Source organism: Helicoverpa armigera, chromosome 14 (genome assembly GCF_030705265.1).
Source record: "Helicoverpa armigera isolate CAAS_96S chromosome 14, ASM3070526v1, whole genome shotgun sequence".
Taxonomy (NCBI): Eukaryota; Metazoa; Arthropoda; class Insecta; order Lepidoptera; family Noctuidae; genus Helicoverpa; species Helicoverpa armigera.
Genome location: NC_087133.1, coordinates 98,412 through 124,526, shown reverse-complemented (window position 1 = coordinate 124,526; position 26,115 = coordinate 98,412). Strand labels below are relative to the sequence as shown.

The following is a 26,115-nucleotide window of genomic DNA, read 5'->3' as shown; positions in this document are numbered from 1 at the left end:
ATAATTTACCGGTCCTTAGCGCTTTCCAAATTAGAAAAGTTCTGAAAAACACTGTAAGAGTAGTAAAAAGGACTCTTTGATCGGGCAACTTATGACGGTTTTGGTTTGGCCCATCGCAAATTTAATAGAAAAAAATCTGGTGATCGGCCAGAAAACACAATGGCGATAAGTCATACATGAAACATTGATCAATTTTACACAGATTTTTATGAAGCATGGAAGAAAATTCCCGTAGCGACTTAAAACAAAACTGACCGCTTGCACGCTTAGGGATGTCGTGCTGTCATTGAGGTAAAAGGAAATAAACCAAATATTAGTACTCATTAGAGTATGCTTAGTTACAGTGTAGGGAATGTTGTTATAGAAAAGTACCATCAATAATATTAATAATTTGCATTTCTTCCTCTGAGCAAATGGAGTGTCTTTAATTATATGGCCAGGCCAAGTTATGGTTCATACCGCTCGAGATTCGGATAAAGCGAAAAAAAACTTGTCGCGAAGGATCACTGAAGATAGTCTTTAGTTTTAATATTTCACAATGCCCTCTTAAATATTTTAAAATAGAAAATAAAGTTCCAGTAGCAATCAGAAAAAGAAATACAGATGAAATGCGGCAGCAATTTAAGATTCCAACAGTGTCTTTAATTATGTGTCCATGACTATATGTATACTAGCTTTCTGCCCGCGGTTTCACCCGCGTCCCGAGATAACTGCTTCCCGTAGCCGGATGGTGACAAAAACTCAAAATCCTATGTCCTTCTCCTGGCTCTTAAACTACCTCCCTGCTAATTTTCAGCTAAATCGGTTCAGCCGTTCCTGAGTTATAAGTGGTGTAACTAACACGACTTTCTTTTATATAGGTATATAGATTATTATTTTTACTCAAAGCATTTGTTATTTTTTTCCTACAAATTATCGATATTTTGTTTATCGATGTGTCCCTTTTTTTCGATAACAGCTTGGCGACGTAACTTTTGCAGGACGTACCATGTACATTTGCTTTGATTTTTTTTCCGTTATTTCTGAACTATAGTCTGTTTTTTAATCTCGTAGACTAAATTGACACTTGCAAAATGTCAAACTTTCTAATAATTTTGCTAGCTCTGTGGTGCAGTGTTGTACTTACGACACCGGTTCGTTGAATCGTAACTTTTTATCTATAATAGACGAATTTAATATTCATTCAAAGTTTTATATTTAAAATTCACGTACGTACACATGGCTGTACGACGCGACGTGCTACAAACTGCGAGGGATATCTGACCACGCAAAGCCATGCGTTATCGCGTCTATTATAGATAAAAAGTTACGATTCAACGAACCGGTGTCGTAAGTACAACACTGCACCACAGAGCTAGCAAAATTATGAGAAAGTTTGACATTTTGCAAGTGTCAATATGGTGTCAATTTAGTCTACGAGATTAAAAAACAGACTATACGTAATAATTTCTTAATATTCATTTTTATAATTTATAAAAGTACACAATTATGATTTTTTCGAATTTTTAATGGTCCTGTAAAGGATTTGTTGTGACAGGACGTCACTACAATGTTAAGCGCTAACGAACTGTCACAGGGATCATCATTCGCCGCGCGTAGTATAGGTAGGTAACGTACATATTTTATAGTAATGATCGTATCTTCTTTCGCAGATCGTACCTGTCTTTTTTTACGCAATCCAAAATTACCAGTCCATCCAACATACCTACCTATCCCATCTAGTATAATTACGGATGAGTTACCCAATTTCCTGAGAGATGTCGCTGTACTTTGGGAAGGCTTGATGGGGTCGGGACGCTTAGGTTAACTATAGATAGTGCAACTATGATCAGCTAACTACGGAACCCTACACACCCGATACGCTCTTGGAGGTGCCTGTTTGCCTATTGTCTACTACACGTTTTTGAAGGTTTCCATTATAAAATTCCGTTCGTGTGAGTTGCCTAAATAAAAAATATTGTTTTAAAATGTCGCAATCCGCCATCCCTTCGTGTCAGTCAAATTCGTGCGAATTAACTACTAACCCTTTGGATCCCAATTTAGTTTCATAACAAGATCCCTCAATCCAGATATTGAGTCATCTTGGCGATAGCGAGTACCTAGTCGCGATCGTACGACTCCGACTTGACTCGATCGTCTACTCCAATTCATATCATAATATTTATGTAGATAGGTACTGGAGTGTAAGTTCTGTGTGAGCTGAGTGTAACGAGAAGACTGAATGAAGGGTTGACTAACATGTTGTCACTGCACCTACTTATTATACCTAAGTAGATCTTTCATGTAATATACGGTGTATGTGAAGCATATAAATCTTTGGTATGAAGACACGACACGAAGTACCGGGTTTCGGTTCAGAACATAGGTACAATACCTACATAGGTACAAGTATACCTAGTTATCGGCACGAATCTTGAGCTCTGACCTTCACCTGGGCATAAGTAATTTATTGGGTCCCTTTTGTGGTATGAAGCGCGGGGGCGGGCTAAAGCGGTGATTGGCCCGCAGTGCATCGCGTCATAGCCGTCACTCGGGATTGGTTCTTTCCTACGACCGCCGCCGACAAAAAAAGGTGCTCAGAAACGGCCATAATTATTAATCGTTAGGTTTACTGTAGGTACTCAACTATTTTTGTATACCTACTTAGGTTTTTACTTTTTAACTTTTTGATGTGCATCGTAGGTACAGTCGGCAAAACGGGTAGGTATGCAGGCCACACGAAAAGAGCGGATCTAGCTTCGCGAAAGGAGAGGGTCACACACTCGTTGGCCGTTGATTGTGTTTGTGAAGCAGCACTTATGTTAGGTATAAATATGCGAAGTAAAACACGTTTTGCTTTACGCACACTAACACTGTATGTTTGTGTGTGTGGCCTGCATACCTATCCGTTTTGCCGACTGAACATACTTCCTACGTTTGAATACCTACCTGCCTATCTCTTAGTTACCTAGGTATTGTAGATAAATTGTGTACATAGGTAGACATACCTAGTCTGGTTTTACAGTCACGCTGACCGTCAGAGCGCCGACGCGCGACGCCGCAATAATACCTATACCTACTTACCTAGTAGGTAGTATGAAAAATATGAGAAGAGTTTTAAATGGCACGTACCTAGCTATCAGCTTAGAGCATGCAGACGATGTTCAGACAGGCTTTTAGCTGCCTGTGCGCTCAGTTGTCTGCGACGACCATCCGACAAACGGTCAGTGCGACTGCAAAACCTGTCCAGGGGCCCGATTCTCCTAATTTTACTAAAGCGACATACGATTCACGTTCGACTCGATTCGACTGAGATCCAATCCCCCGAGGCCCCAACTCGATTACGATTGAAGCGTGTGTGGCATTCCGCTATTTTTTCTTTGAAATAAACGTTTTTATCCTTTTCTGTCATTCAATAATGAATCATTTTGTCTGCAAATGATTTACGATTGCAAAATGATTGTAAAGCAAACTACCGTATGGACCAAATTCACCAAAATAGCAGACCAATCGCACACCAATCAAATGTCAATCGAATACGATTGGTCTTTTATTAGTAGCAGAATGCCCGTTATGATTAAAACTGCTATTGCGATTCGATTTCTATTCGATACGATTCACATTCGACTGCGATCCAATCACGACTCAATTACGATTGAACCGTATGTGGCATTCCGCAATTTTTCTTTGAAATAAACGTTTTTATCCTTTTCTGTCATTTAATAATGAACCGACCAAAATCACCAAAATGGCAGACCAATCGCAAACCAATCGAATGTCGTTGGAATACGATTGGTCTTATATTAGTAGCAGAATGCCCGTAAAGGTTAAAATTGCTATTGCGATTCAATTTCTATTAAATTTTGACATTTTTAACTTGGGAGAATCGGGCCCCTGCTTTTGAATTTGCATCCATTATACTCACATTTGGCATTCATCATGCCTAGTTTTGGTGATGCAACCGGCTGTCAATCTATACTAACTGGTAATAAATATAACGATATCTGTTTGTATGGAAATATAAAACTGTTATAATATATATTTAGAATATTATTGGCCACCCTAGCATCCCTTCCCCGTTTCTCTGGCGGCCTCTTAACAAAAATACCCGTTACTGTCTGTCACAAATAATTATCAGTCAGTATTATCAAGGTATAATATTATCCCATAATAGTATCCCTGTTAGAGAATAATATCCTCCCTAAACGTCAAACTTTCATAACGAGCTGTGTATCGTAGCTGTAGTCTACTCAACTCCTTCTCGGCAGCTGTTCTCATATTAAGGTAAGCGAACTGTGCAAGCAAGCACGAGCATTTGCGCAGACACAGGTGCATTCTCATAGCCCGATGGGACGGAACTAGTCTAAGACGAAAAAAAGGGCACGACCGGAGAGCGATCAGGGACCGACCGACGCGACGTTTACGTGCCTCTCCGATGCACGGGTGTACCTATCATTTACCAAATTCCAGACAAGGGTCGATTTATACTAGCGCAGAGTCGAAGCGCATCGAAGAGTCAATTTTTTTTACAACTAAAGCGAAGCCGAGCGAAAGCGTGCGTGTTCGCCGGAATACGCGAAATCGACCCTAAGGGCGGCCTTGTGAAAGTTTCTGAAACCCAGCTATGGCTTTCAGCTCGACCCGTAAGTATATGTAGGTATACAGGGTGTGTCGTACCTACCTACCTATCACATCAAATCCTATCATATACAACATGTAACGTAATTAACGCACACCCTCAAACACCCCAATTAGAATATTATGTTACAATCCTATCCTATCCTAAGGTATTAACCTGTATATGCATTCTTATTTACTAAATTAGTTATACCAATTCTTGGAGAACTTTTTGGTCATACTACTAGGCACGCAAATACCGCGCCGCGCGCCGCTCGACTCGACACAACATAACGAAACTACGGAAAAAGCCGACAATACACGAAGTCTTATTACTTTGAGTTACGGTCTATTTGAATTTGTTTTGACTGTACAGGGTTAATATGACAATAATTTCCGTAGTTTTAATTATTTTTGGGATAAAAAATTACCTATATTAAAAATGATATAAATCGATTCAGTAAACGATTCTGAACAAACTAATTTCAGGATGTGCGTTAATTAAGTTACATGTTGTATACTTTATAATATTCTAAGGCGAATTTTAAAATAAATTTTCTAATCCATTCAGGGGTTTAGCCACAGCAGTCATTTTTCGTTTTTTATATTTACATTTATGTACAACATCGTGTCAAGCAGCGCGATCGATCACAGCTGCGCGCGGCCTACGAATGTCGTCGATCGCTCGCGACAATAGTCAAACCACAGCCGTACATTTACGGCACCGCTGCCGATGCTCGCGACAGTCGCGCGCGGCCGTACGCATCAACATGGCCTAGCGCTTAATAACATCTATAGGATCTAAGTAAACTCAGATTTGAAAAAAAAAAAAGATATATAATTATAATAGGTACTAATTTGAGGTGCATCGGCCTTGATGTCGGTGTCTAATGGATGTAGGGCTGCCATTTCGAATTTCGCTAAACCCGGACAAACATTAAAAAACCCTGACATTTGGCGTAGATAAATCGCATTTTTTCCCCGGACGAGTCCGATTTTTTTTTAAACAAAACAAGACCAAATTTTCAATATTACCATACCATATAGGTTCTTAAATTCAATGAGGTGCTTCCTTACATGAAAAGTCGTGTCCATTTCGACCGCGCGGACAACTCATAATATTTGATGAAACTTTGCCAGGAATTAGTAGTAATTTGTTACTTTTCACTCCTCTTTTCCTGAATTTGTTACAAAAAAAAAACCAAGACGCTATGACAAAGAATAGTTGGCCGCTAGAACCGCCACTTGCCGTAGTCATCGCCCGTGATTACACAGAAACTATACAATGCAGATAGACGAATGATACATCAAAAGAAAGGTCTTAATTTGTATAATTTGTTACAAAAATAAAAAAGACAAAACGTAGATAAACAAAAAGTTATGCAATGTTTAGTTTTCGGATTATGAGTTTCGGAGTATGTAGGTATATCACCTTTTTTTTTAACGACGTCAAAAATCATCAAATGACTCCTCCCGCTGTGGGTTAGCAGCGGTGAGGGAGTGTCAGAACTGTCAGACTCTTAGGCGTCGTCCTAATTGGCAGCGATCGCGCGATGGCGCGATGCGTTTTTCATCTCACGATCTAACTATCTCACTTGCGAGGTTCAAATAGGACACTCTGATGAAATCTGTATCTTTGAACTCATCGAACGACGAGAACGCATCGTGTCATCGTACAATCGCTGTCAATTAGGACGACGTCTTATTAGATGAAAAACACATCGCGCCTGCGCGCGATCGCTGCCAATCTTCATGAATTTCATGTCATTTTATATATAGGTACTTAATAATTATAAGGACGTACCTACTACAGTTTATTACTTTATACAAGTCATCATAAAATGGTTAAAAATAAACTTACCGCAGTCGATTTGGATCCCTCTGCAATACACTTTTTGGTGGTGAGTTGAGTTCCAACAAACAGTGGGCACAACTGATAACTAAGCACTTTTGGACACTTCTGGATTTGGAATGATAAGTAAGCGAGGGAATCAAAAGAGCACGAGGTGAAAAATCTTTGCACTCGAGTGCAACACGTAACCTTTCATCCCACCTCATCGAGGAAATTCTAAACTCAAAAACAGAAAATGGCATGCACGTTACACTTGGCAAATTAAAAAGATGTACCTATTATTTATGCAAAAACTCAGTTTAAAAATGTAATGAGGTTTAAAATCACCTCAAAACAATAAAAAATAAAAATTCCATCCCACTTCATCAAGGAAATTACTAAATGCAAAAAAACAAAATGGCGCGTACATATGAGTATCAAATTAAAAAGTAGTAGGTACCTATTAAAGTTCATTTAATTGAAAACTCAGTTTAAAAATGAAACGAGGTTAAAAATATACGTAAAAACAATAATAAAAATTACTTAATTAATTGAATAATTCTTTTAAGCAGTATTTTATTTGTTTAATATGTATTTGTTTGAAGTCTTATCAAGACTGTCACAAATGGAGTATTGCACACGATATTCTAAATTCAAATCACTTTGCCGCTCTAGAGGATAAAAACAGCTTTTGCGCTCAGATGAAAAAGGGTAAAACTACTCCTTCCGAGATGGTGGGATGAAATAGTTATTTGTTATACAAGAGTGCAAAGTTGCTTTTTAACCGCGGGCTCAATTTTAATGACCGAGCAAGCGAAGGATTCTAAAATTGAAACACGAGCGTAGCGAATGTTTCAATAATTAGAATCCTGAGCGATAGCGAGGGAATCAAAAGAGCACAAGGTGAAAAATCTTTACACTCGAGTGCAACACGTAACTTTTCATCCCACCTCATCGAGGAAATTACTCATCGAGCAAAAAAACAAAATGGCGCGCACATTCGAGTATCAAATTAAAAAGATGTACCTATTAAAGTTCATATATTTGAAAACTCACTTTAAAAATGAAACGACGTTAAAAATCTGTGTAAAAACAATAATAAAAAATACTTAATTAATTGAATACCTAATTATTTTAAGCAGTATTTTATTTGTTTAATATGAAATTGTTTGAAAAGTCTTATCAAGATTGTCGCAAATGGAGTATTGCACACGATGTTCTAAATTCAAATCACTTTGCCGCTCTAGAGAATAAAAACGACTTTTGAGCTCAGATATCAAAGGGTAAAACTACTCTTTCCGAGATGGTGGGATGAAAAATGAATTTGACCGTTACTTTTGCTTTAGACATTACTTTGACTTTTACTTTTGATGAAGAAACTGGCTGTTAGTGACTTGTCCCTTCTGCCTGCGCCATCCTGGTCATGCACATATGTGCCGACCGAGATGGCATCCCCCCCAAGATGTGGTACCCGGGGCGGACCGCCCCCCCTCCCCTTACGCCGCTACTGATTATTTGCATAAAAAAAATTATCGCTTTTTAAACAGCTTGCGACAAATATTTTTAACAATAGATTGAAAACAAAGAAATATTTTTTCTGGAATCGTTCCCATAATAAAACACCTGCGGAAAGTCAATGAAACGAAATTTTTATCAGTAAACTAGCTTCTGCCAGCGGCTTCACCCGCATCCCGTGGGAACTACTTCCCGTACCGGGATAAAAAGTAGCCTATATATAGCCTTCCTCGAACTACCTTACACTGAAAGAAATTTTCAAATCGGACCAGTAGTTCCTGAGATTAGCGCGTTCAAACAAACAAAGAAACAAACAAACTCTTCAGCTTTATAATATTAGTATAGATGGGTTCTTTAAAGACCGCAAAAGGAACCGCATATTCGCTCAGAATACAAAATTAACAACTTGCCTTTGTACTAATGTAATCATGCATCTACTAGTATGCACTCTACAGTTTCATACCACTGTGTTTTTGTAAATATCTTCTAAAATATGAATGCTGCAGTTATATTCGCTATATTTATTCAAACTAGGTTACGTTACCCATCGACTAGTACTCTAATTAAGCTTAAACCTACTTTTAATAACGAGATAAACGAAATTGTATTTTAGGCATATTGCTGTTTGACTTCTTATCCTCTCAAATCGAGTGATCGTCCTCTGAAATCTGCTGGCCCTAGGCCTGTATGGCGTTGGCGTGGGCGCTCTGCGGCTATTTTGCAAATATGGGTACACAAAAGTTCTTCGATGCCCTCGATTTCTCAGGCTTTCCATCATCAGATCCTGACCTGATGATAATGGGACCACCTCGAAGATATACGCTATCAAACAAAAAAAGAATCATCAAACTCGATTAATAGATGGCTGAGTAATCGCGTAACAAACATACAAAAAAATAAAAAAATACGATTGAATTGAGAACCTCCGCTTTTTGGGAAGTCGGTTATAAATAGCGGAATGCCACATACGCTTCAATCGTAATTTAGTCGTGATTGGATCTCAGTCGAATGTGAATCGTATGTCGCTTAAGTAAAATTAGTAGAATCTATCAATTATACCTTTGTATATGTTGTGTAATAATTATATACAATTATTATATAGCTGGTAAGTATATAACAAAAAAGGAAGAAAGAACACGCTTCTATTTTATAGTCGGGAAAATAAAATAAATACTAACTTCTCATTTTTGTGTTTTTATTAAAAACGTTAAAACCTTTGCATTTTTTGTTCGTCGAAAAACGTAACATTGCATTTGATTCAACAAAAATGTATAGTTAGTGGAAGAGCGACGGCGGCGGCATGCGGCAGAGCGATGAGAGCGATGAGAGCGACGCGAGCCGCTGCGCCGTCGCCGTCACTTCACAAACGGCGTCAACACCAATATAATTTATCTATTACAGTAGAGTCTGTAGCGCTGAGCCACCGGGACCTCTCGCCATTCCTGCACTCGACACACAGACCACTCATGCAACACTACATACTTAAAACTAATTCAATCTATTTAATGAGATATAAAAATCATTTCAAAAATGCCAAACTTCACTATGTACGTACCTAAGTATTAAAGTTAACATCGCCGAGGTACTCCCCCGAATTAATTATAATGGATGTACATAATTATTATTATTTAAAGCGTATGATCCATTCAGTACCTTTACATAGTCTATTGCGGAATGTGTGTTGGGCGGGACGCGGGCGAGGTGCGACTCCGCCGCTTCTCATTCCTGCGCTCTAGTCAAGTCTCGCCGGCTTAGCCGCAGGGACAACCTGGGGCGCAGACCACCAGGCCCCATTTCTACATGATACCGCATCACTTAAGCGAGCTTATGACGGGGACAAAGATTTTGTTGATGGGCGCCAACAAGATCTCTGATAGCGCGCTCACGCGTTATTGGAAGAGTCGGCTATACAGATACTAAGGCACTGATAAATAATATTAACAATCAAGCAGCATCGCACTGTGGCAGCGCGGCGGGCCCCGCACCCCGCGCCCCGCGCCCCGCGCCTCGCGCCTCGCCGCTCGTGACTGCTCGGCGCCGACCGTGCTGCGCGTGTAACGCTCGATAGTTTCACTTCGCTCATCCGTTGGTTGTTGCGATTTGCTTTATGGTCAGATAAGTGTGACATAATACATGTCATCGGAAAATAACCAGCTCTGCTGAGTTTATATACATTTCATAGGAAATTATAAACCTTCGTAGGATTCTAAATGAGAGATAAATTGTATTATTTTCGGACATATTACCTTAAGGATTCATGTACAAAAGAAAGTCGTATTTATAAGTCAATGCGGCTGAACGATTGGCTTGACATAGTTGAGGAGGACGCTTACAGCCAGGATATGGAAATACATATATTGAACTTTATAATCCCATCCGGGTACTGCATTGCTTTGCAGTTTTGCATGGATTTAGATTTTAACACGACAGCCACGAGCAAAATATGTGTACTTTCACAATTACACATTTTCACTTTAACAAAATGAAAAGCAAGTTGCATTGATTACCGCTTAATGTTTTCTCTAGCATTATATTTTAGAAGCCACAATATTACAAAATAGCTGTCGTCTCTTACTGACTTTCTGACTTTACGACACATGTACATGTCAGGGAAACTGCACCGGCGCCGACCACTACTCGCGACTTCGTGGAAAGTGTACAACAGCTACGACAAACATAACACTAGTATATCGGTATTGCATCAATACAGTAAACGCACTCGCCAACATTACATCACCGAGCACAGTCTGCTTGGAGTTTGACAACAAAGTGTAAAGTTGCGCAACGACATTATTATTAATTACAACTAGTTAGTGACGACACTCTGAGTAACTGCTCCGCGGACATGCGGCGGACATGCGGCGGACCGGCGGCGGAAGCGCGGCCGACAGGCGGCACACCCGTGTCTCTGTGAGATTGCCACTCCACATATTATCACTCGAAATAAACATAGAGCAGCTGCCATTGCTGCTACGAATTGCTGTTTCGTAGTTTGAAAAAAATCATCTTTTAAAGTCGGCAGAGTTTCTGTAGTAGTAGTTTTTGAGTCGTTTACAAATAGGTAGTCGGGATGATATGGGGAGCGACAGTCATTCTGATGCACAGCCGTGCGTGCTCGAGTACAACGTGTCGGCTGCCCTGGGGCCAGCCGTCATTATCGTATTACTGCTGCTCGACAATATTTCTACCGAAGTCCTGATGACGGACCATACTCGTCGATTCACTTAAATTAAGAGAGCACTTGAGACCTTTTCTGATCGAACAGTGAACAAACAGCCTTGAGCTGCGAGCAGCGCCGCGACGTCAGCCGCCGTCTGCCCGCACTCGCTAACTTCACTTATCAACTATGTTTAGTTATTGGCACCTGCTACTTACTTTGGCTTTTTATCGGTTGCAAGCCGAGGCCCGAGGCACACAGCTGCGCCGACTAGTCTACCTAATAATACTTAGCTTACTGGCCCACTCAACGAACGAGCCGTACGGCTTGCATTGTCAGTGTATAGCGATGCCGGAGGTGTAGCTAGCGGGGACGGCCGCAGATAGTCCCTTCTCAAGTTTATCTTACGGAATTAGTCAACGGTGGTTCAAAGCAAAACGCGCTTGGTGTTCGTTGAGTGAGCTATACAACTGTTAGACGTTAGGGGCGCCTACCACTAGTGTTACAACTAAGTCGTCCGACGTCCGCTAGCTACCGTATCATAAGATCCTAGTGTGGGGTTATCCTAGTACATTAAGAACACGTCGGTGTGCGAGCACGCTGCTCTCAGCGGTATTGTCTGCGGTGCTGCGGCGCCGGTGCGGCTACACGAGCACGTCCATGCGCGAGCCGCGGCGCAGCAGGCGCGCGCCCGCCGCGTCGCCGCCCAGCGCGTGGAACGACAGCGTCACCAGCTGCTGCCCGAAGTTGGCCTCGAACCTGCGCAGAGCTCGGTCACCCTCCGTGCGTCCCCCGCACCCCCCCGCGACCCGCGACCCGCGCTACTCACTCGGTGGCGATGTTGACGTGCGGCGGCGCGCCCACCGCGTTCTGCACCACCAGGAACAGCTTGGTGGCCAGCTCCAGCACGTGGCACGTGCGCACCACCACGTCGCCGCGCCGCCGCCACGCGCCCTCGCCCTGCACACGCGATCGTCAGCTCCGCGCCGGGGCCAGCCCCCCACCCCGCCCCGCACTCACCCCGAAGAGACAGCCGGGCGCGTCGGCGGCGTCGCGCTCGGAGCACTGCGACAGCTCGTCGGCGGCGTCGAGCGCGGCGGCGCGCACGTGCACCACCAGCAGGTCGTCGCGGTGCGGCGACAGCGACAGGCGCCACACGGCGTGCGCGGGCACGCGGCGCTTGAGCCGCAGCGAGCGCGCCTCCAGCAGCAGCAGCGCGCCCGTGGACAGCACCGCCAGGCAGCGCGCCACGCGCCCGCTCGAGCGCGCCACCTTGCCCACCACGTCCGCGAACACCACGTAGCGGTCCCCCGCCGCGCCCAGCCCGCGCCGCCACGCCGCCGACGCGCGCAGCCGCACGTAGTCGCCCACGAACGGGTGCGCCACGCTGCACGCGTAGTTGGCCTTGCGGTCCTTGAACAGCACGCTGGCCGTGACCTTCTCGCGCATGCGGTTGCGCGCCGTCTGGTCGAAGGCGGCGCGGTACAGCCGGCAGCGCCAGGCGTGGTGCAGGCGGCGCAGCAGCGCGTCGGCGCGGCCCAGCAGGCGCGGCGCCGGGCACGCGGGCCAGGCGGCGCACGCGGGCGACAGGTGGCGCGGCGGCAGGCGGCGCCAGAGCCGCAGCAGCAGGGGCCGCGCGGTCGCCGCCCAGGCGCGCCAGCACGGCGGCGGCGGCGGCGGCGCGCGGCGCGGCGGCGCCAGGCGCGCCAGCACGGCCTGCGCGGCGGCGCGGCGGCGGCGCGCGGTGGCGGCGCCAGGCGCTGCGCGGTCGCCACGAGCGCCGCCACGCGCGCCGCCCGCAGCGCCTCCAGCTCCCACACGGTGCGCGGGCTGCGCACGAACACGCGCGTGCGGCCGTACGCGAACTCGGCGCTGGGGATGGGCAGCTGGCGCAGCAGCGCGCGCGCGGCGCGCACGGGGTCGTCGCGCGCGGGCGAGGCGCGGGGCGAGTGGGGCGGGTGGGGCGGCGGGTGGGGCGGGCGGGGCGCGAGCACGCCGTAGCGCGCGAGGGCGGCGCGGGCGCACATGGACTCGCACCAGCCGAGGCGCCGCAGCTGCGCCATGTCCATGATCCTGCGCACGTGTGCCGTACAGAGCGCGCGCCTCCACCGGGTGCGTCCGATGTTATCCAAGTCATTTCATGTATTTAAAATTAAATTTAAAAATGGCTCATCGACAAATGTTTTTATTCAATATCTGAATTCATATCATGTACTACAATAAATATACAGGAATACATTTTAAGCAGTGCAAAAAGATATCTGAAAAGATATATCCAGAATCATTAACAGAACATATCTGCATCATCAGTAAAAAAAGATTTTCTTTGTTTCATCCGCCCTAAAATCGGTATAGTGGAAGAATACCAATGTAATGATGTCATGCTATTCCTAGATTCTAAGAGTATATTAAATAATGTAAGTATCGATTATATGGAGTAATAAATCATATTCGTTGCTAACTGGACGTGTTCTATTTCTCTCCCGAGTCGAACCTTTGTAGTAATAGGGGTTAAAGTATGAAATTGCCGATTTGTACTGAAAACCTAAATTGTATTTTTTTTTAATTTTTAACAAACTTATTTAATCAAAATAGTTGCCATTATTATCTATACATTGCGGTCATCTAATAAGAAGGTCATTTATGCCTTTACGATAGAACTCTGAGGATCTAGACTGAACAAACAGTGTGAAAGAATTTTGTTCTGCCTCCTGGGAAGAAACTTCTTGTGACGTAGATAATTGACCAAATCACAAAAAAAATGGTCGTCCGTTAGAGCAAGGTCTGGCGAATATGGAGGAAGACGAATAGTTTCCAACTGCAGTTCCTGAAGAGTTAAAACGGTTTATTTTGCTGTATGAGGCCTCGCGTTGTCATGGAGCAATAGCGGTGAAGATCGATTCATGAGTCGTGGCTGTTTTACTGCTAATTTTTTCAACATTATTCGGTGTTCGGCTGGGTATCTGGGTAGTTTGACTAGGATCGGCGTTCACCGTCTCTCTTAATTTCTCGTTAATCACCTGTCAGGCGGTCTTTCTCATGGCTCGTTCTTCAAGTCGAAGTTTCCACCACGAAAGCGTTTAATCCAAAATCGCACGGCGCGTTCTTTAGCAGACACCTCTTCAAATGCAGCATTGATATTGCGGGCTGTTTCTGCCGTTTACTTCCGCGTCGGAACTCATATTCAAAAATTACTCAAATTTTCGCAGTATCCATCTTTCTTGTTTAAGTTGAATAACAAAAACAATTGAACATCGATAATCAAATGTTTCACATTTTTTAAAAGAAGAACATCACAGAAACCACGTGAAAAAAGTTCCATTCGAAAACCTCAAACCATGAAGACTCTATGGCAATTCAAAAACCTACTTGAATAAAACGGCAATTTCATACTTTAACCCCTAATATAAACATCGAAGATCTGGAACACCTGATGTGGAACTTCAGAGCAATACTACACTTGAAATGTATAGAAATGAATGTCATGAAATAGGTATGGTGAATCAAAAAAAGTAATTATTCCGTCTTTTAGATAACCCTAAAAGAATGGACACGCATTTTTCTTTTCTCTCTCTCACAAACAAATAATAACGAAGATAGAACAAAGCTTGAATTTCGTGTTAATTAAGTCACTGCTTAGTACAAATTTTACATACCTAGACGTGGCGTCACGAGCCCCCACTCTCTAACTTTGTTTATTTATTTATTTAAACTTTATGCAACAAAAATATTACATAGGCGGACTTAATGCCATAGGCTTTCTTTCCATTCAACCTTAGGGTGATGCAGAGAAAAACATGGTAGGTGCATTAGAAAATAAAACGAAAAGTTAATGATGAATAAAACACTAAATACTAATTAAATACAACAATATTAATACAAATAACAATAAATACATACATACATACATATATACATATAATATACCAATAAATATTATGATGATGATTCTGCCAACGATTTCTTAAGCAAGTACTTCCGCACAGCACTCTTGAAAGATTGTTTGCTGGGTGACTTCCTGGTTTCTGATAGCAGCGCATTCCACAGAAGAATAGCTTGAATGTGAAAAGAAGAGTGGATAGTGTCAGAGGTATGAGCAGGACAGTGAAGAAGAAGATTGCGAGAAGAGCGAAGATTTTTGGAATGACCGGAGCAACGGTATTGAAAATGAGGAATTAGATCGATCTTCTGTGACGAATGGACATCCATTTCAATTGCGTCCTATACTCAGAAACATGATCGTACTTCCGCAGGTTGAAGACGAATCTTATGCAGCTGTTGATGAGCCGATCAAGTTTGTTGAGCAAGTCCGCATTGAGGTCGTAGTAACACACGTCACCATAGTCGATAATAGGAAATATTAGGGACTGCACAAGCATTGCTTTGGTTTTCGGCGGCAAAAAGTTTCTTAACCGATTTAGATGACGTAAGGTTCCAATTACACGCTTACTCACACTAGCGACCTGAGTTTGCCAACTAAGCGTACTGTCCATATAAAGACCCAGGGGCCCGATTCTCCTAATTTTACTTAAGCGACCTTCGATTGACGTTCGACTCGATTCGACTGAGATCCAATCCCGACTCGATTACGATTGAAGCGTATGTGGCATTCCGCTATTTTTTCTTTGAAATAAACGTTTTTATCCTTTTCTGTCATTCAATAATGAATCATTTTGTCTGCAAATGATTTACGATTGCAAAATGATTGTACAGCAAACTACCGTATAGACCAAAATCATCAAAATAGCAGACCAATCGCACACCAATCAAATGTCAATCGAATACGATTGGTCTTTTATTAGTAGCAGAATGCCCGATATGGTTAAAACTGCTATTACGATCATATTGCGATTCGATTTCTATTCGATTTTGACATTATTAACTTAGGAGAATCGGGGCCCAGGTTCTTCACATTGAGATTTGTTGCATTATATCTCTTGAAAAAATAAATAATAAAAGGGTGTGTGTTTTTTCTTGCCATAAATGTACGATGCGCAAAGCTATCCCCACTCTTCCGCCGAGGGCTCGATATCCGTGCCGGTAACTGTACTAACTATTCTCACGCGCTTGGAGCAGCGCTCGCGTCAGTAAACCGGCTTCGCGTTGCCGTCCCGTGCCTACAATGACGTCTGTGATCGTACAATCGGTATAATTATTATTCTTTGTACTAAAACACAACAAAATAAAAATATACGTATCTATAAAACTTATTTAACTATACCTGGACAAATTTTAGAAAATTTCAAATTAATTAAAAACGAAGTACTAATTAAAGTTATAGTACGCGCCAAATAAACTTGCAATAAAGGTCATTCAACCGCCCTGCCGTCAGGGGCGCACATAGACATAATATTAGTAAACAGGACTGCGCATATAAACCCAAAAAACGAGCCGAGTGAAACAGTTAGTACGGAGGCTGTCTGTCCCTTTCTAATAGGGTGACTATGAGATTAAGCTATGTGAGACAAATCCGAATTTGCTAAGATTATTAAACACAGATTAGTATTGAAGTTTTAACTTAAGCAATTTGTGACCTTAAGATACTAATAAAGGCTTTTAATAATTAGCGGAAATTAGCAGTATAAAAGCAGGAAGATTCGAAGTGAAGACTGTTTTTTTTGTATTTCTACTTCATATATAGACTGCTGAGCCATTTATGTCGCCTTTCTTCATTTTTTGGGAAGCTATAACAATAGTACAACAGTTTTAAAATCCATCACCCATATTTTGACTCGTTACAAGAATTCATGGGCACCCTAGTTGTTTGGTTTACGAAAATGTTATTATTAGCTAACCTGTGGAACGATATATTGCAACCACCATAGGATTCACTTTTGCAAGTAGAAAACGCAACACTTTTTCACCATTTTAATAGTTTAAATTGATTTAATACAAAAAAATATAAACAAAATTTTAAATGCTGATTACGCGCCAAGAATGTTCAGGGTTACCGCTAGAAAATAAAAAAAAGCAAAATAAAAATTTATGTTGTTTATGTTTTAATAATAAATACGAATAAATTAATGCGATTGTTATTAATTTGTTGACTTACAATTGTTAAAATAAGATAAAAATATAAGTGATTCAATTGTTTTTTGGGAAGACAAAACTTTTGATCACAACATTTTTTTATGCTGGCAAGGTGTTAGAAAGAGACAAACAGCCTCCGTTCGAACTATCCCTCTCGGCTCGGATTTGCCTCTGTGTATTATGCAACCAATTTAGTACCTTATTGCGTTAGAATAGAGTTCATTTTCTCAATGTCCTTCCGTCATTCCGAATTTGGAATGCGCTTGTCTGCCCATATTTGAACTAAAAACGACTGATCATAATTTTGACCAAAGGTTTGTAATCCTTTGCGACAAGGACGCCTCTTACCACGATACACTTGTATTGATCGTGTTAGCGACACTGCCCATACATTTTTTTCGTATCGTTTTGAAATATTGGGATACATTAGTAGAAGGAGGTGAACAAACTTTATTGCACGCTTATTTGGCGCGTACTATAGTATTGATATATTTTGTACTATTTGAAAAGATAATTAATAGGCCATGTTATCTCACAAAAATCTAAAAGCCTTAGATCTTATGAGGGAAAATCGATCAATAGTCTCTTAAACGAGATAACAGTTTTTGGGACAGTATGCGAACGAAAATATCTCAGATTTGAAATTTGATTTTAAACTATAAATATTTATTATTTCCCTATAATTGTGATTACAAATACACAGGACATAATAAGACTTTACGTTCATATCCTTAGATGTAATCATATGGGGTGAGATCAAGTTAAAAAAAATGGTCTGGGACATTACAATTTCGCATAGGTACACTTTTTCTCAAAAATGCCCTAATAATATGAAATAGTTTTAAATTGTAATTCCACATTATGATTATGGCCATATAAAATTTGCATGTCGGTTAAACGGCGAGACATGTGAAACACTTATATCTACCATGTTTCTAGGAAATAAATTTTCTTATTCTTATGTCAAACACATAGGTATTGTACGGGACGTGACGCGGCAATGAGGCACAAGATGCGGAGCCGTGCGCTGTGCCTGCTCACCACTCAAACCCTGATACTACTGTTCGGAAATATTAACCTGATACTACCAACCTCATTTAAACCAATGTTACTTAGCAACACTGGAAATGTCAAATATTAGTCCAACAAAAACAACAATAACAGACTGTCGTCAATAAATGTCTTTGGTCTCGTAACAGCATAGCATCTGTTGAACATGGGGTCTCAAATTCGATTCCCCATCGGGCCGAAACAAAGCCCGCGGTCGAATGGGAGTATGAGAAAGCGGGCGCGTCGCTCACCCCTGGTCCTGGATCTGTCGGCGCAGCAGCGCGGCGTCGAAGCGGTGCGGGCGCAGCGCGGCGTCGGCGCGCAGACAGCGCACCAGGCGCGGCGCGGGCGGCAGGCGCCGCACCAGCGCGCCCACCAGCGCGCGCTGCCGCGTGCCCAGCGCCGCCGGCCGCCGCGGCGACGCGCCGCCCGCGAACAGCGCGCCCAGCAGCGCCGAGTCCGCGCCGCCCAGCACCGCCACATCGCGCGCCGCAGCGCCGCCGCCGCACACCGCGCGTGCAGCCCGTCAGTCGCGTGTGCTGTGCGTGCACTGGAAGTGGTCGGGCGGCAGCACGAGCAGGCGCGGGTGGCGGCGGCGCTTGAGGCGCGCGAGGAAGGCGGCGTCGGAGGCGGCGTCGGCCAGCGCGCCCAGCACGGAGTCGGGGCCCGCGTCCAGCAGGTCGGCGGCCGCCTCGTGGTCGGCGTAGCGCAGCGGGCGCCAGGCCAGGCCCTCGCGCGCGTACTCCTCCTGCTCGCGGCGCAGCGTGAGCGCGGTGACGGCGGCCTGCACGCGCTCGGCCGCGTAGTTGATGAGCAGCCGCTCCAGCCCGTTGTGCGCCAGCGCCTCGAAGCCGTACACGTCGAGGATGCCGAGCGCGCAGCGGCGCCCCGCCTCCGCCGGCTTGAGGTGCTCGTTGACGGCGTTGATGAGCCACGTGAAGAGGCGCGAGTACAGCACGCGCAGCAGCTGGTCGCGCCGCGCCGCCGGCCACGCGGGCGCCGGGCCCTCGTCCGCCGCGCCCAGCGCCGCGCCCAGCGCCTCCGCGTCCACGCCCACCAGCGCGCACGCCTCCACCAGCTCTGCGGCACACGCGGCACGTCAGCGGCTCGCTCGCCTGTGCCTGTCCGCCGTCACACGGCACACCTACCGTAGCGGTGGTGCAGGCGCGTGCCGATGCTGCCGTCGATGTTGTGCTGCGGCTCGAACTCCACGTTGCCCAGCTTGAGCAGGAAGGCCAGCACGCGCAGCACGCCCTCGCACGCGCCGCCGCTGAAGCCCAGCGCGCGCATCGCCTCCTGCCACACGCGCTACGTGTCAGCCACGTGGTGTCGCTCGGGCGGCGGTGTGTGAGTGAGGGCGAGGGTGGTACCGTGGTGAAGGCGAAGTGGTCGCGGTCGTGCAGCGCGGCGGCGGCGGGCGGCGCGGACGGCGGCGGGGGGGGCGCGCGGCGCGGGGAGGCGGGCGGCGGGGCGGCGCCGCGCAGCACGCGGTACTGCTCCCAGCCGCGCTGCAGCCGCAGCCGCTCTGCAAAGCCTCACGCTACACGAGACCACTACCTCCGAGACACTACTACCTAATTACCTACACCTCGTTTACAATAATGCCGGCTAAATGCACGAATATAACACAGAATGCAAATCAAAATGTCGCCTAAAACAAAGGATTTATCGTTTGTGTTACATTATTCTGTAATGATAATTTTGATAATCAAGTACAATATGTAATTAGTGTGCGAGGCAGAAGGCTCGATGTGACTCACTGAGCAGCGCGGCGTCGGCGCCGGCCAGCAGCTGGTACAGCACGTGGAAGTTGCGCTCGCCGTCGGCGGCGCCGCTGACGCGCTCCTGCAACAAGCCGCGCTACAGAACCCGCCGCGCGCTACTCACCGCTCGCCGGCGTTACCTTCTCCAGCAGGTCTGCAACACAAAGCAAGCGTCAGCCCTCGGCCTGGCCGCCACTACACTACCTAGCGCGCGACACTCACAGTGCGTCAGGTGCCCGCCCACCGGCTCGCCCTTGAAGTCAAACTCGATCTCCAGCAGCTTGCCCTGCAACACCGCGCCGCTTAGCTCTGTCTCTGCCGCGAGCCTCAGTACAATGTTCAAGTAGCGGGAACAATATGGAAAGTGCTTTTACGACATGTCACATAGATTAAGTACATCAGATACGAGGGGTGATGTTTTCATTTGTGCTAATATTACTAATGGGCAATATTTAAATAACGTTTTATTATAAAAAGAGTTGATCTAGGTTGTGATACTGAACTTGTCACTGTTCTTCCAATCCGAAATAAACATTTATAATGTTTAAAGTTCGAACAATTCCGCAGCCTACAGTACCTACTTAGTTCAAAGTGGCCCGCCCCGGGTACCGAACCCGAGACCTCGAGCACAGAAGTCGATGACTCATCAGCTATTATACTCGTAGGTAGTACAACCAAGTTTTATCAAAATCCAATTGAAACAAGTTTTCAAGTTTATCTGTCTCGTTGGTATCTTGGTTACAAGTCCGACTTCTGTGCTCGAGGTCTCGATGAGCCTATCTTAACAAAACCTCGGCCTGATGATATCTAAGCACTTAACAGCAATAACAGAATGTAAAAGCGAACGAATGAAAGTTAGACGTATGCAGTGGAGTGAGGAGTGTGTCGTGTGGGAAACAGTACAAATCTGCTGGCGTTGTGGTTGAGCGCCGTGGCGGCGTTGCCGAAGGCCTCGAGCAGCGTGCCGGCCGCCGTGAGCGCGCCCGCCGCGCCGCGCTCCTCGCCCGCCACGGCCGCGCACTGCAGGCACACGCGAGCCGCCTCCGTCTTGCCGGCGCCGCTCTCGCCTGCGACCGCACACACAGCTCTCATGTTGCATCAAAAAAACATATCTTGAAACAATCAATAACAGTTGCTAGTTGACGCATCGCTAATGGCGCCGCGGTCCGCGGTGGTTCTATCAGCTGTAGCGTTGAGAGTACGGTTACGACAGCGAGTATTGAAGTGCGTTGTACAGTCAACGAGTTGTTGTTGCTGGTGAGACGAGTGCGACATATGAGTTGTCCTCACCGGTAATGACGATGCACTGAGTCTCGTTCCTGTCGCGCACCCAGCGGTAGGCGGTCGCCGTGATGGCGTAGAGGTGCGGCGGCAGCTGGTAGGGCGGCCGCGCCAGGTAGGCGCGCACCAGCTCGGCCGAGTAGAGCGGCAGCGCGCGGCACGGGTTCACCGACACCAGCGCGTTGCCCACGTACGTCTGCAAGAGCGGCGCGTCAGCGTGGCGAGCGGCCCACGCCGCGCGGGCTGCCGGCGCACACTCACGTATATGATGTCGCGCTTGTAGCGCACGTGCAGGTTGTGCAGGAACGTGTCCTCGGACAGCGGCGCCAGCAGCACCGCGTCCGCCTGCCCCGCGGCCTCGGCGTCCGCCATGCCGGCCCGGCGCCCGTCACCGAGCGCCGCGCCGCGTCGCCGCTCGCGCCATGCTCAACACCCGCCGCTCTGCACGTCACATATCATTCTTATCTCCCTGTTGCAGTTATTCATATCGAGCAAAAACATTACCGGTTTTCAATTTTCACCTTAATAAATGGTATTTACTTTAAACTTAGTTTTTAACTCGTGGGTAAGTCACACCATGCACTTGGAGAGGCCTATGTCCAGCAGTGGACTGCGATAGGCTGATGATGATGATGATGAAGTCACATCATAAGGTAAAGCAACGCTTGGCACAGTCGGTTCATGGATGGGTGACCGTCTTGTCATAACGAGTTCTTCCGTGTTTCGGAAGGCAAGAGTAAACTGGTGAGTCCCTGCTGTCATTTGAACATCTTTGGTAGTCGCAAAAGTCTACTGCTGGTTTTACAAAGTTTGTAATTTAACTGTATTAGCAAACATTGACTACAGAACTCTACAAAAATCAAATATCAAATCAAGAATTAAAAGCTTAACAAATGGGCGTCCCACGAACTCAATGAATGCTAGCGCGACGTGCGCGTCGAGACGTGCCTTGCACTGCTCAACAGATGCACAAATTAATGAATTTTTCCATCGTCCGCCAGTCACCAGACCTTGTGCCCACACACTACAACTTTTTCCAGAATTTGGATTATTTTTTGTTGGGTAAAAAATTCAATACCCAAGAGGCAGTACAAAATGCCTTTGAACAAATGGTTGCCTCCCCTTCAGCTAATTTCTTTAAGAAGGGCAACAATTCACTGCCACTGCGTTGGCAAAGAAGCATTGATTTCATGAGTGATTACTTTGATAAATACAAATAACACCTACATGAAAAAAAAAAGCATTTAAATTTTTTAATACAAAACGGCAATTTCATATGTAAAGACCTATTATTATTATGTTTGTTTGTTTGACTGCGCTAATCTCAGGAACTACTGGGCCGATTTGAAAATTTCTTTCAGTGTTAGATAGCCCATTTATCAAGGAAGGCTATAGGCTACTTTTTATCCCTGTATGGGAAGTAGTTCCCACGGGATGCGGGTGAAACCGCTGGCAAAAGCTAGTTTATGATATTTTCATGTTCTAACACTATTAATGTGTGTTTTTATTAGCATTCTTTAAATGTTTCAATAAAACAAAAAATAAAATAAGTTAACATTCTGACTCTGTTTTAAGAAAATATATTCCTTGAGTTGGTTCTTCAAGTAACATGTCCATCTAACATTTAGTGTTGTTCACTACATAGAGGTTCACCAAACACAGGTGATTGTGAGCAGCACCAATGTCAATGCATTATCACGTACAGCCTTGTCATCTTACGTAGCATTATTGTGTGAACATACAAATCTGTACATATGTTGCTAAAGAACTTTCCCAATATTGCATGACACTGATTCACTACAGGCATACTGACAACTGAGCCAATATGCATCATTACAATATCAAAGACATTGATCATTGTTAGAAGGAATATTGTTCTTGAACACCTGAGCCTACCCACTGACCCATTTACTTTAATTCACCAAAAAGCCTAATGCTATAAAAGGTATACATAAAATATTCAAACACCAGGTTTGTTGATCAAATTAGGGAGGCAGGTAGAGAAACATACCTGGACAAAAATATCCAAAGTACATCTTTAATTCTGAACACTTTCAACGAACTGTAATCATTTTATCTGTAAAAAGATCAAGCAGAAGAAGTTATCAGTCCACTGTCTTACGTTAACTTGTAATACACCAATAAATTGAAGCTGTCCTATATCGTTACTACCGCGGTGCACATATAGACCTTACAGATACTATACAAACAATACGTCACGATCGAAACTATTTCAAAAATAGATTCTATTCAGCGAACGTTTAATTAAAGGCACCATACCATTTGTGATTAGATAGAGGTTTTTCTACTACGGATACTACAGGGTACGACCGACGTACGATTATGCTTCTTAATGGACTTTTGACAAATATAACTTTGACGTAAGAGGCTTCGTACTTCAAACTCATTTTGACATTTATATTCATGATAACAACACACAAAAAAGGCTAGTTGGGGTTGAAACTCTGGGACCATGGGGCCCAGGTGCCCACAGACTCTTTCGAGAAATTAGTAAGCGATTAGTGGAGTCCACTCGTGACCAAAGGGCTGGCCTATACTTCGGTCAAAGGATATGCATTACCATCCAGCGTGGCAATGCAGCTAGCCTTTTGGGCACGATCCCAGCTGACAGCGATGCGGATAAATATTTTGATACCTAGTTATAATATTTCCCTATAATAAGATCATTTTGTAAAACTATTGAATAAATAACGTTTAAAAAGGCTAGTAATAAAAGCTCCGACAAAAAATAAGAATTTATCTTACTCAAAATACTAAATCTACTAACTAAAATACTAACTTTCCGACTACTTATGTCCGAATAAAAATGACGAAACGACCGAATTACATACTGAAATTCTCGACAAGTAAACATGACTGTTTATTGCGGTACCTAATGTACAAATACATACTATCATAGGACTTGCATCCGACGCAAAAAACAGTAGGTACCTACTTTACCTTTTACCTCTATTTCGACCCACAAATCAAATGTCAATCGAATACGATTGGTCGACTCTCCTAAGTTAATAATGTCAAAATCGAATCGCAATATGATCGCAATAGCAGTTTTAACCATATCGGGCATTCTGCTACTAATAAAAGACCAATCGTATTCGATTGACATTTGATTGGTGTGCGATTGATCTGCTATTTCGGTGATTTTGGTCTATACGGTAGTTTGCTGTACAATCACTTTGCAATCGTAAATCATTTGCAGATAAAATGATTCATTATTTAATGACAGAAAAGGATAAAAACGTTTATTTCAAAGAAAAAATAGCGGAATGCCACATACGCTTCAATCGTAATCGATTCGGGATCGGATCTCAGTCGAATCGAGTCGAACGTGAATCGTATGTTGCTTAAGTAAAATTAGGAGAATCGGGCCCCAGACTCGCTCGCCCTGCAACCACAGCGGGACGACAACATTTGATGATTATAAAGAAAAAAGAAGGCCTATTTTCAACAACTATTTACCTACAATGATTTTATTCGATCAATTTTCTTAGTCAACAGTTACCTATGTACCTATATTTACTTATGCTGTCGGTGTACTTGGGCCTAAGAAGAGTAAGAAATAAGCAACAAATACAAACCTAAACCATCAGGATCGCGCTAATTCCTGACTGCGAGTCTCGGCAACAATTAGCTTAGGTAGGTATATATTAAACTACCTACCTACATATCCTAGATTGCTAGTAGGTACAGACTAGTAACAAAGCTACAACTTCTAGTCCATGATTGCTATACCTACTCCTTAATTAAAACTCTTTTCTTCAAACGAGTACGGTACCTATAATTAACTCAAAAAGTAATAATTTATGTCAAGCGCTCAAATCTTGCTGTCGAGTTGAAACTACATTTCAACATTGCTGAATTACTAAGGCTTGCTTGTAGGTACCTAAATCGAAACACCAACTTGTTTGTATTTTCGTTCTCATCCTCCTAGTATTTGTGTAATACTTAATTATTTATAAATAAGTACCTAAGTCATTGTTAAGTAATGGATTCGCTTTTGTATAGTACTAAACGTAAGAAGCGGAAAACACGCAAATGTCTCGACGAACTCAGAAAAAGGTCTCGCCGCACGGGACGAATTATTTTTGAGAAAGATAGTAATAAATTATGTGGCGATAATGATAATAAGTATCTTATAACAAATAATCGTTTAACATTGAGGATGTTTCCAAAAGCGGTTCGATCTGAAACAATAACAAGACCAGTGTTAGAAAATTTAAAGCAAAAATCTAATTTGAATTTGGATATATTGATTAAGGATACTAAAGTCCTTCGGGCATTAACTTCAACCAAAGTAAGTAAATTGCCCGGATTTATCGATAGTAACGTTGAATATTTGGACGAAGAAAATTTGAGATTTAAAGTGATGTCCCATAATTGTACTCTTGAAGACTCTAATAATGGCGAAGAATTGGATGTGATAAATATGAAGCCTCAAGAAAAGTTATCTGGCAATTTAGATCTGTTAACTTCCATTGATTCAGAAATAACCGATAAATCTCCAGACAGTATAGGAGCGCAATCAGTGTCCACTGTCACATCGGACCAATGTTTTCTCAATGATTATGGTTACGATTTGTATGAGGAGTTTATGTCTGAAATACCAAATTATTTAAAAATAAATTCACATGCCACATTTTTAGAAAATGATTTTATGAAGAAAACTAAAATATTTCTACAAAATCTCTATTTAGAAAATTGTTATCAACAACGTGAAGATAATTTGTTGAAATGCGTGAAAACTAACAACACAAGAAACATTTTCTGTTCTACTAGTGAGAGGATCGTTCATAATCCAATGGACTATATCAGGCTAGGTCATGTTAAACAACAGAACCTGTTGCATCAAACATCCAAAATAGAAGAAATTA

General features: G+C 43.8%; 1 protein-coding gene across 1 annotated transcript; it reads right to left on the bottom strand.

Moving 5' to 3' along the window:
- Positions 1 to 9,120: 9,120 nt before the first annotated feature.
- On the bottom strand, positions 9,121 to 24,192 carry LOC110381544 (unconventional myosin-Ib). Its single transcript, XM_064037913.1, has 16 exons — positions 23,504 to 24,192; positions 23,235 to 23,300; positions 21,485 to 21,664; positions 21,233 to 21,419; positions 20,846 to 21,009; positions 20,165 to 20,228; positions 20,083 to 20,096; positions 19,940 to 20,024; positions 19,550 to 19,704; positions 19,328 to 19,475; positions 18,731 to 19,259; positions 18,431 to 18,661; positions 12,807 to 13,172; positions 12,120 to 12,759; positions 11,929 to 12,059; positions 9,121 to 11,858 (listed from the first exon to the last, which is right to left on the bottom strand). The coding sequence occupies exons 3-16, from the start codon at positions 21,593 to 21,595 to the stop codon at positions 11,744 to 11,746; spliced, it is 2,940 nt and encodes a 979-aa protein (XP_063893983.1). The 5' UTR covers positions 21,596 to 21,664; positions 23,235 to 23,300; positions 23,504 to 24,192; the 3' UTR covers positions 9,121 to 11,743.
- Between the last annotated feature and the right edge of the window lie 1,923 nt (positions 24,193 to 26,115).

Excerpts from the sequence above, each read along its gene's own strand:
- LOC110381544 (XM_064037913.1), bottom strand. The coding sequence starts at position 21,595 with ATGGCGGACGCCGAGGCCGCGGGGCAGGCGGACGCGGTGCTGCTGGCG. Across the intron at positions 21,010-21,232 it reads TCAGTGCATCGTCATTACCG|GCGAGAGCGGCGCCGGCAAG; the intron begins GTGAGGACAACT and ends GTGCGGTCGCAG. Across the intron at positions 18,662-18,730 it reads CTGCCGCCCGACCACTTCCA|TGTGGCGGTGCTGGGCGGCG; the intron begins GTGCACGCACAG and ends TGCGGCGCGCGA.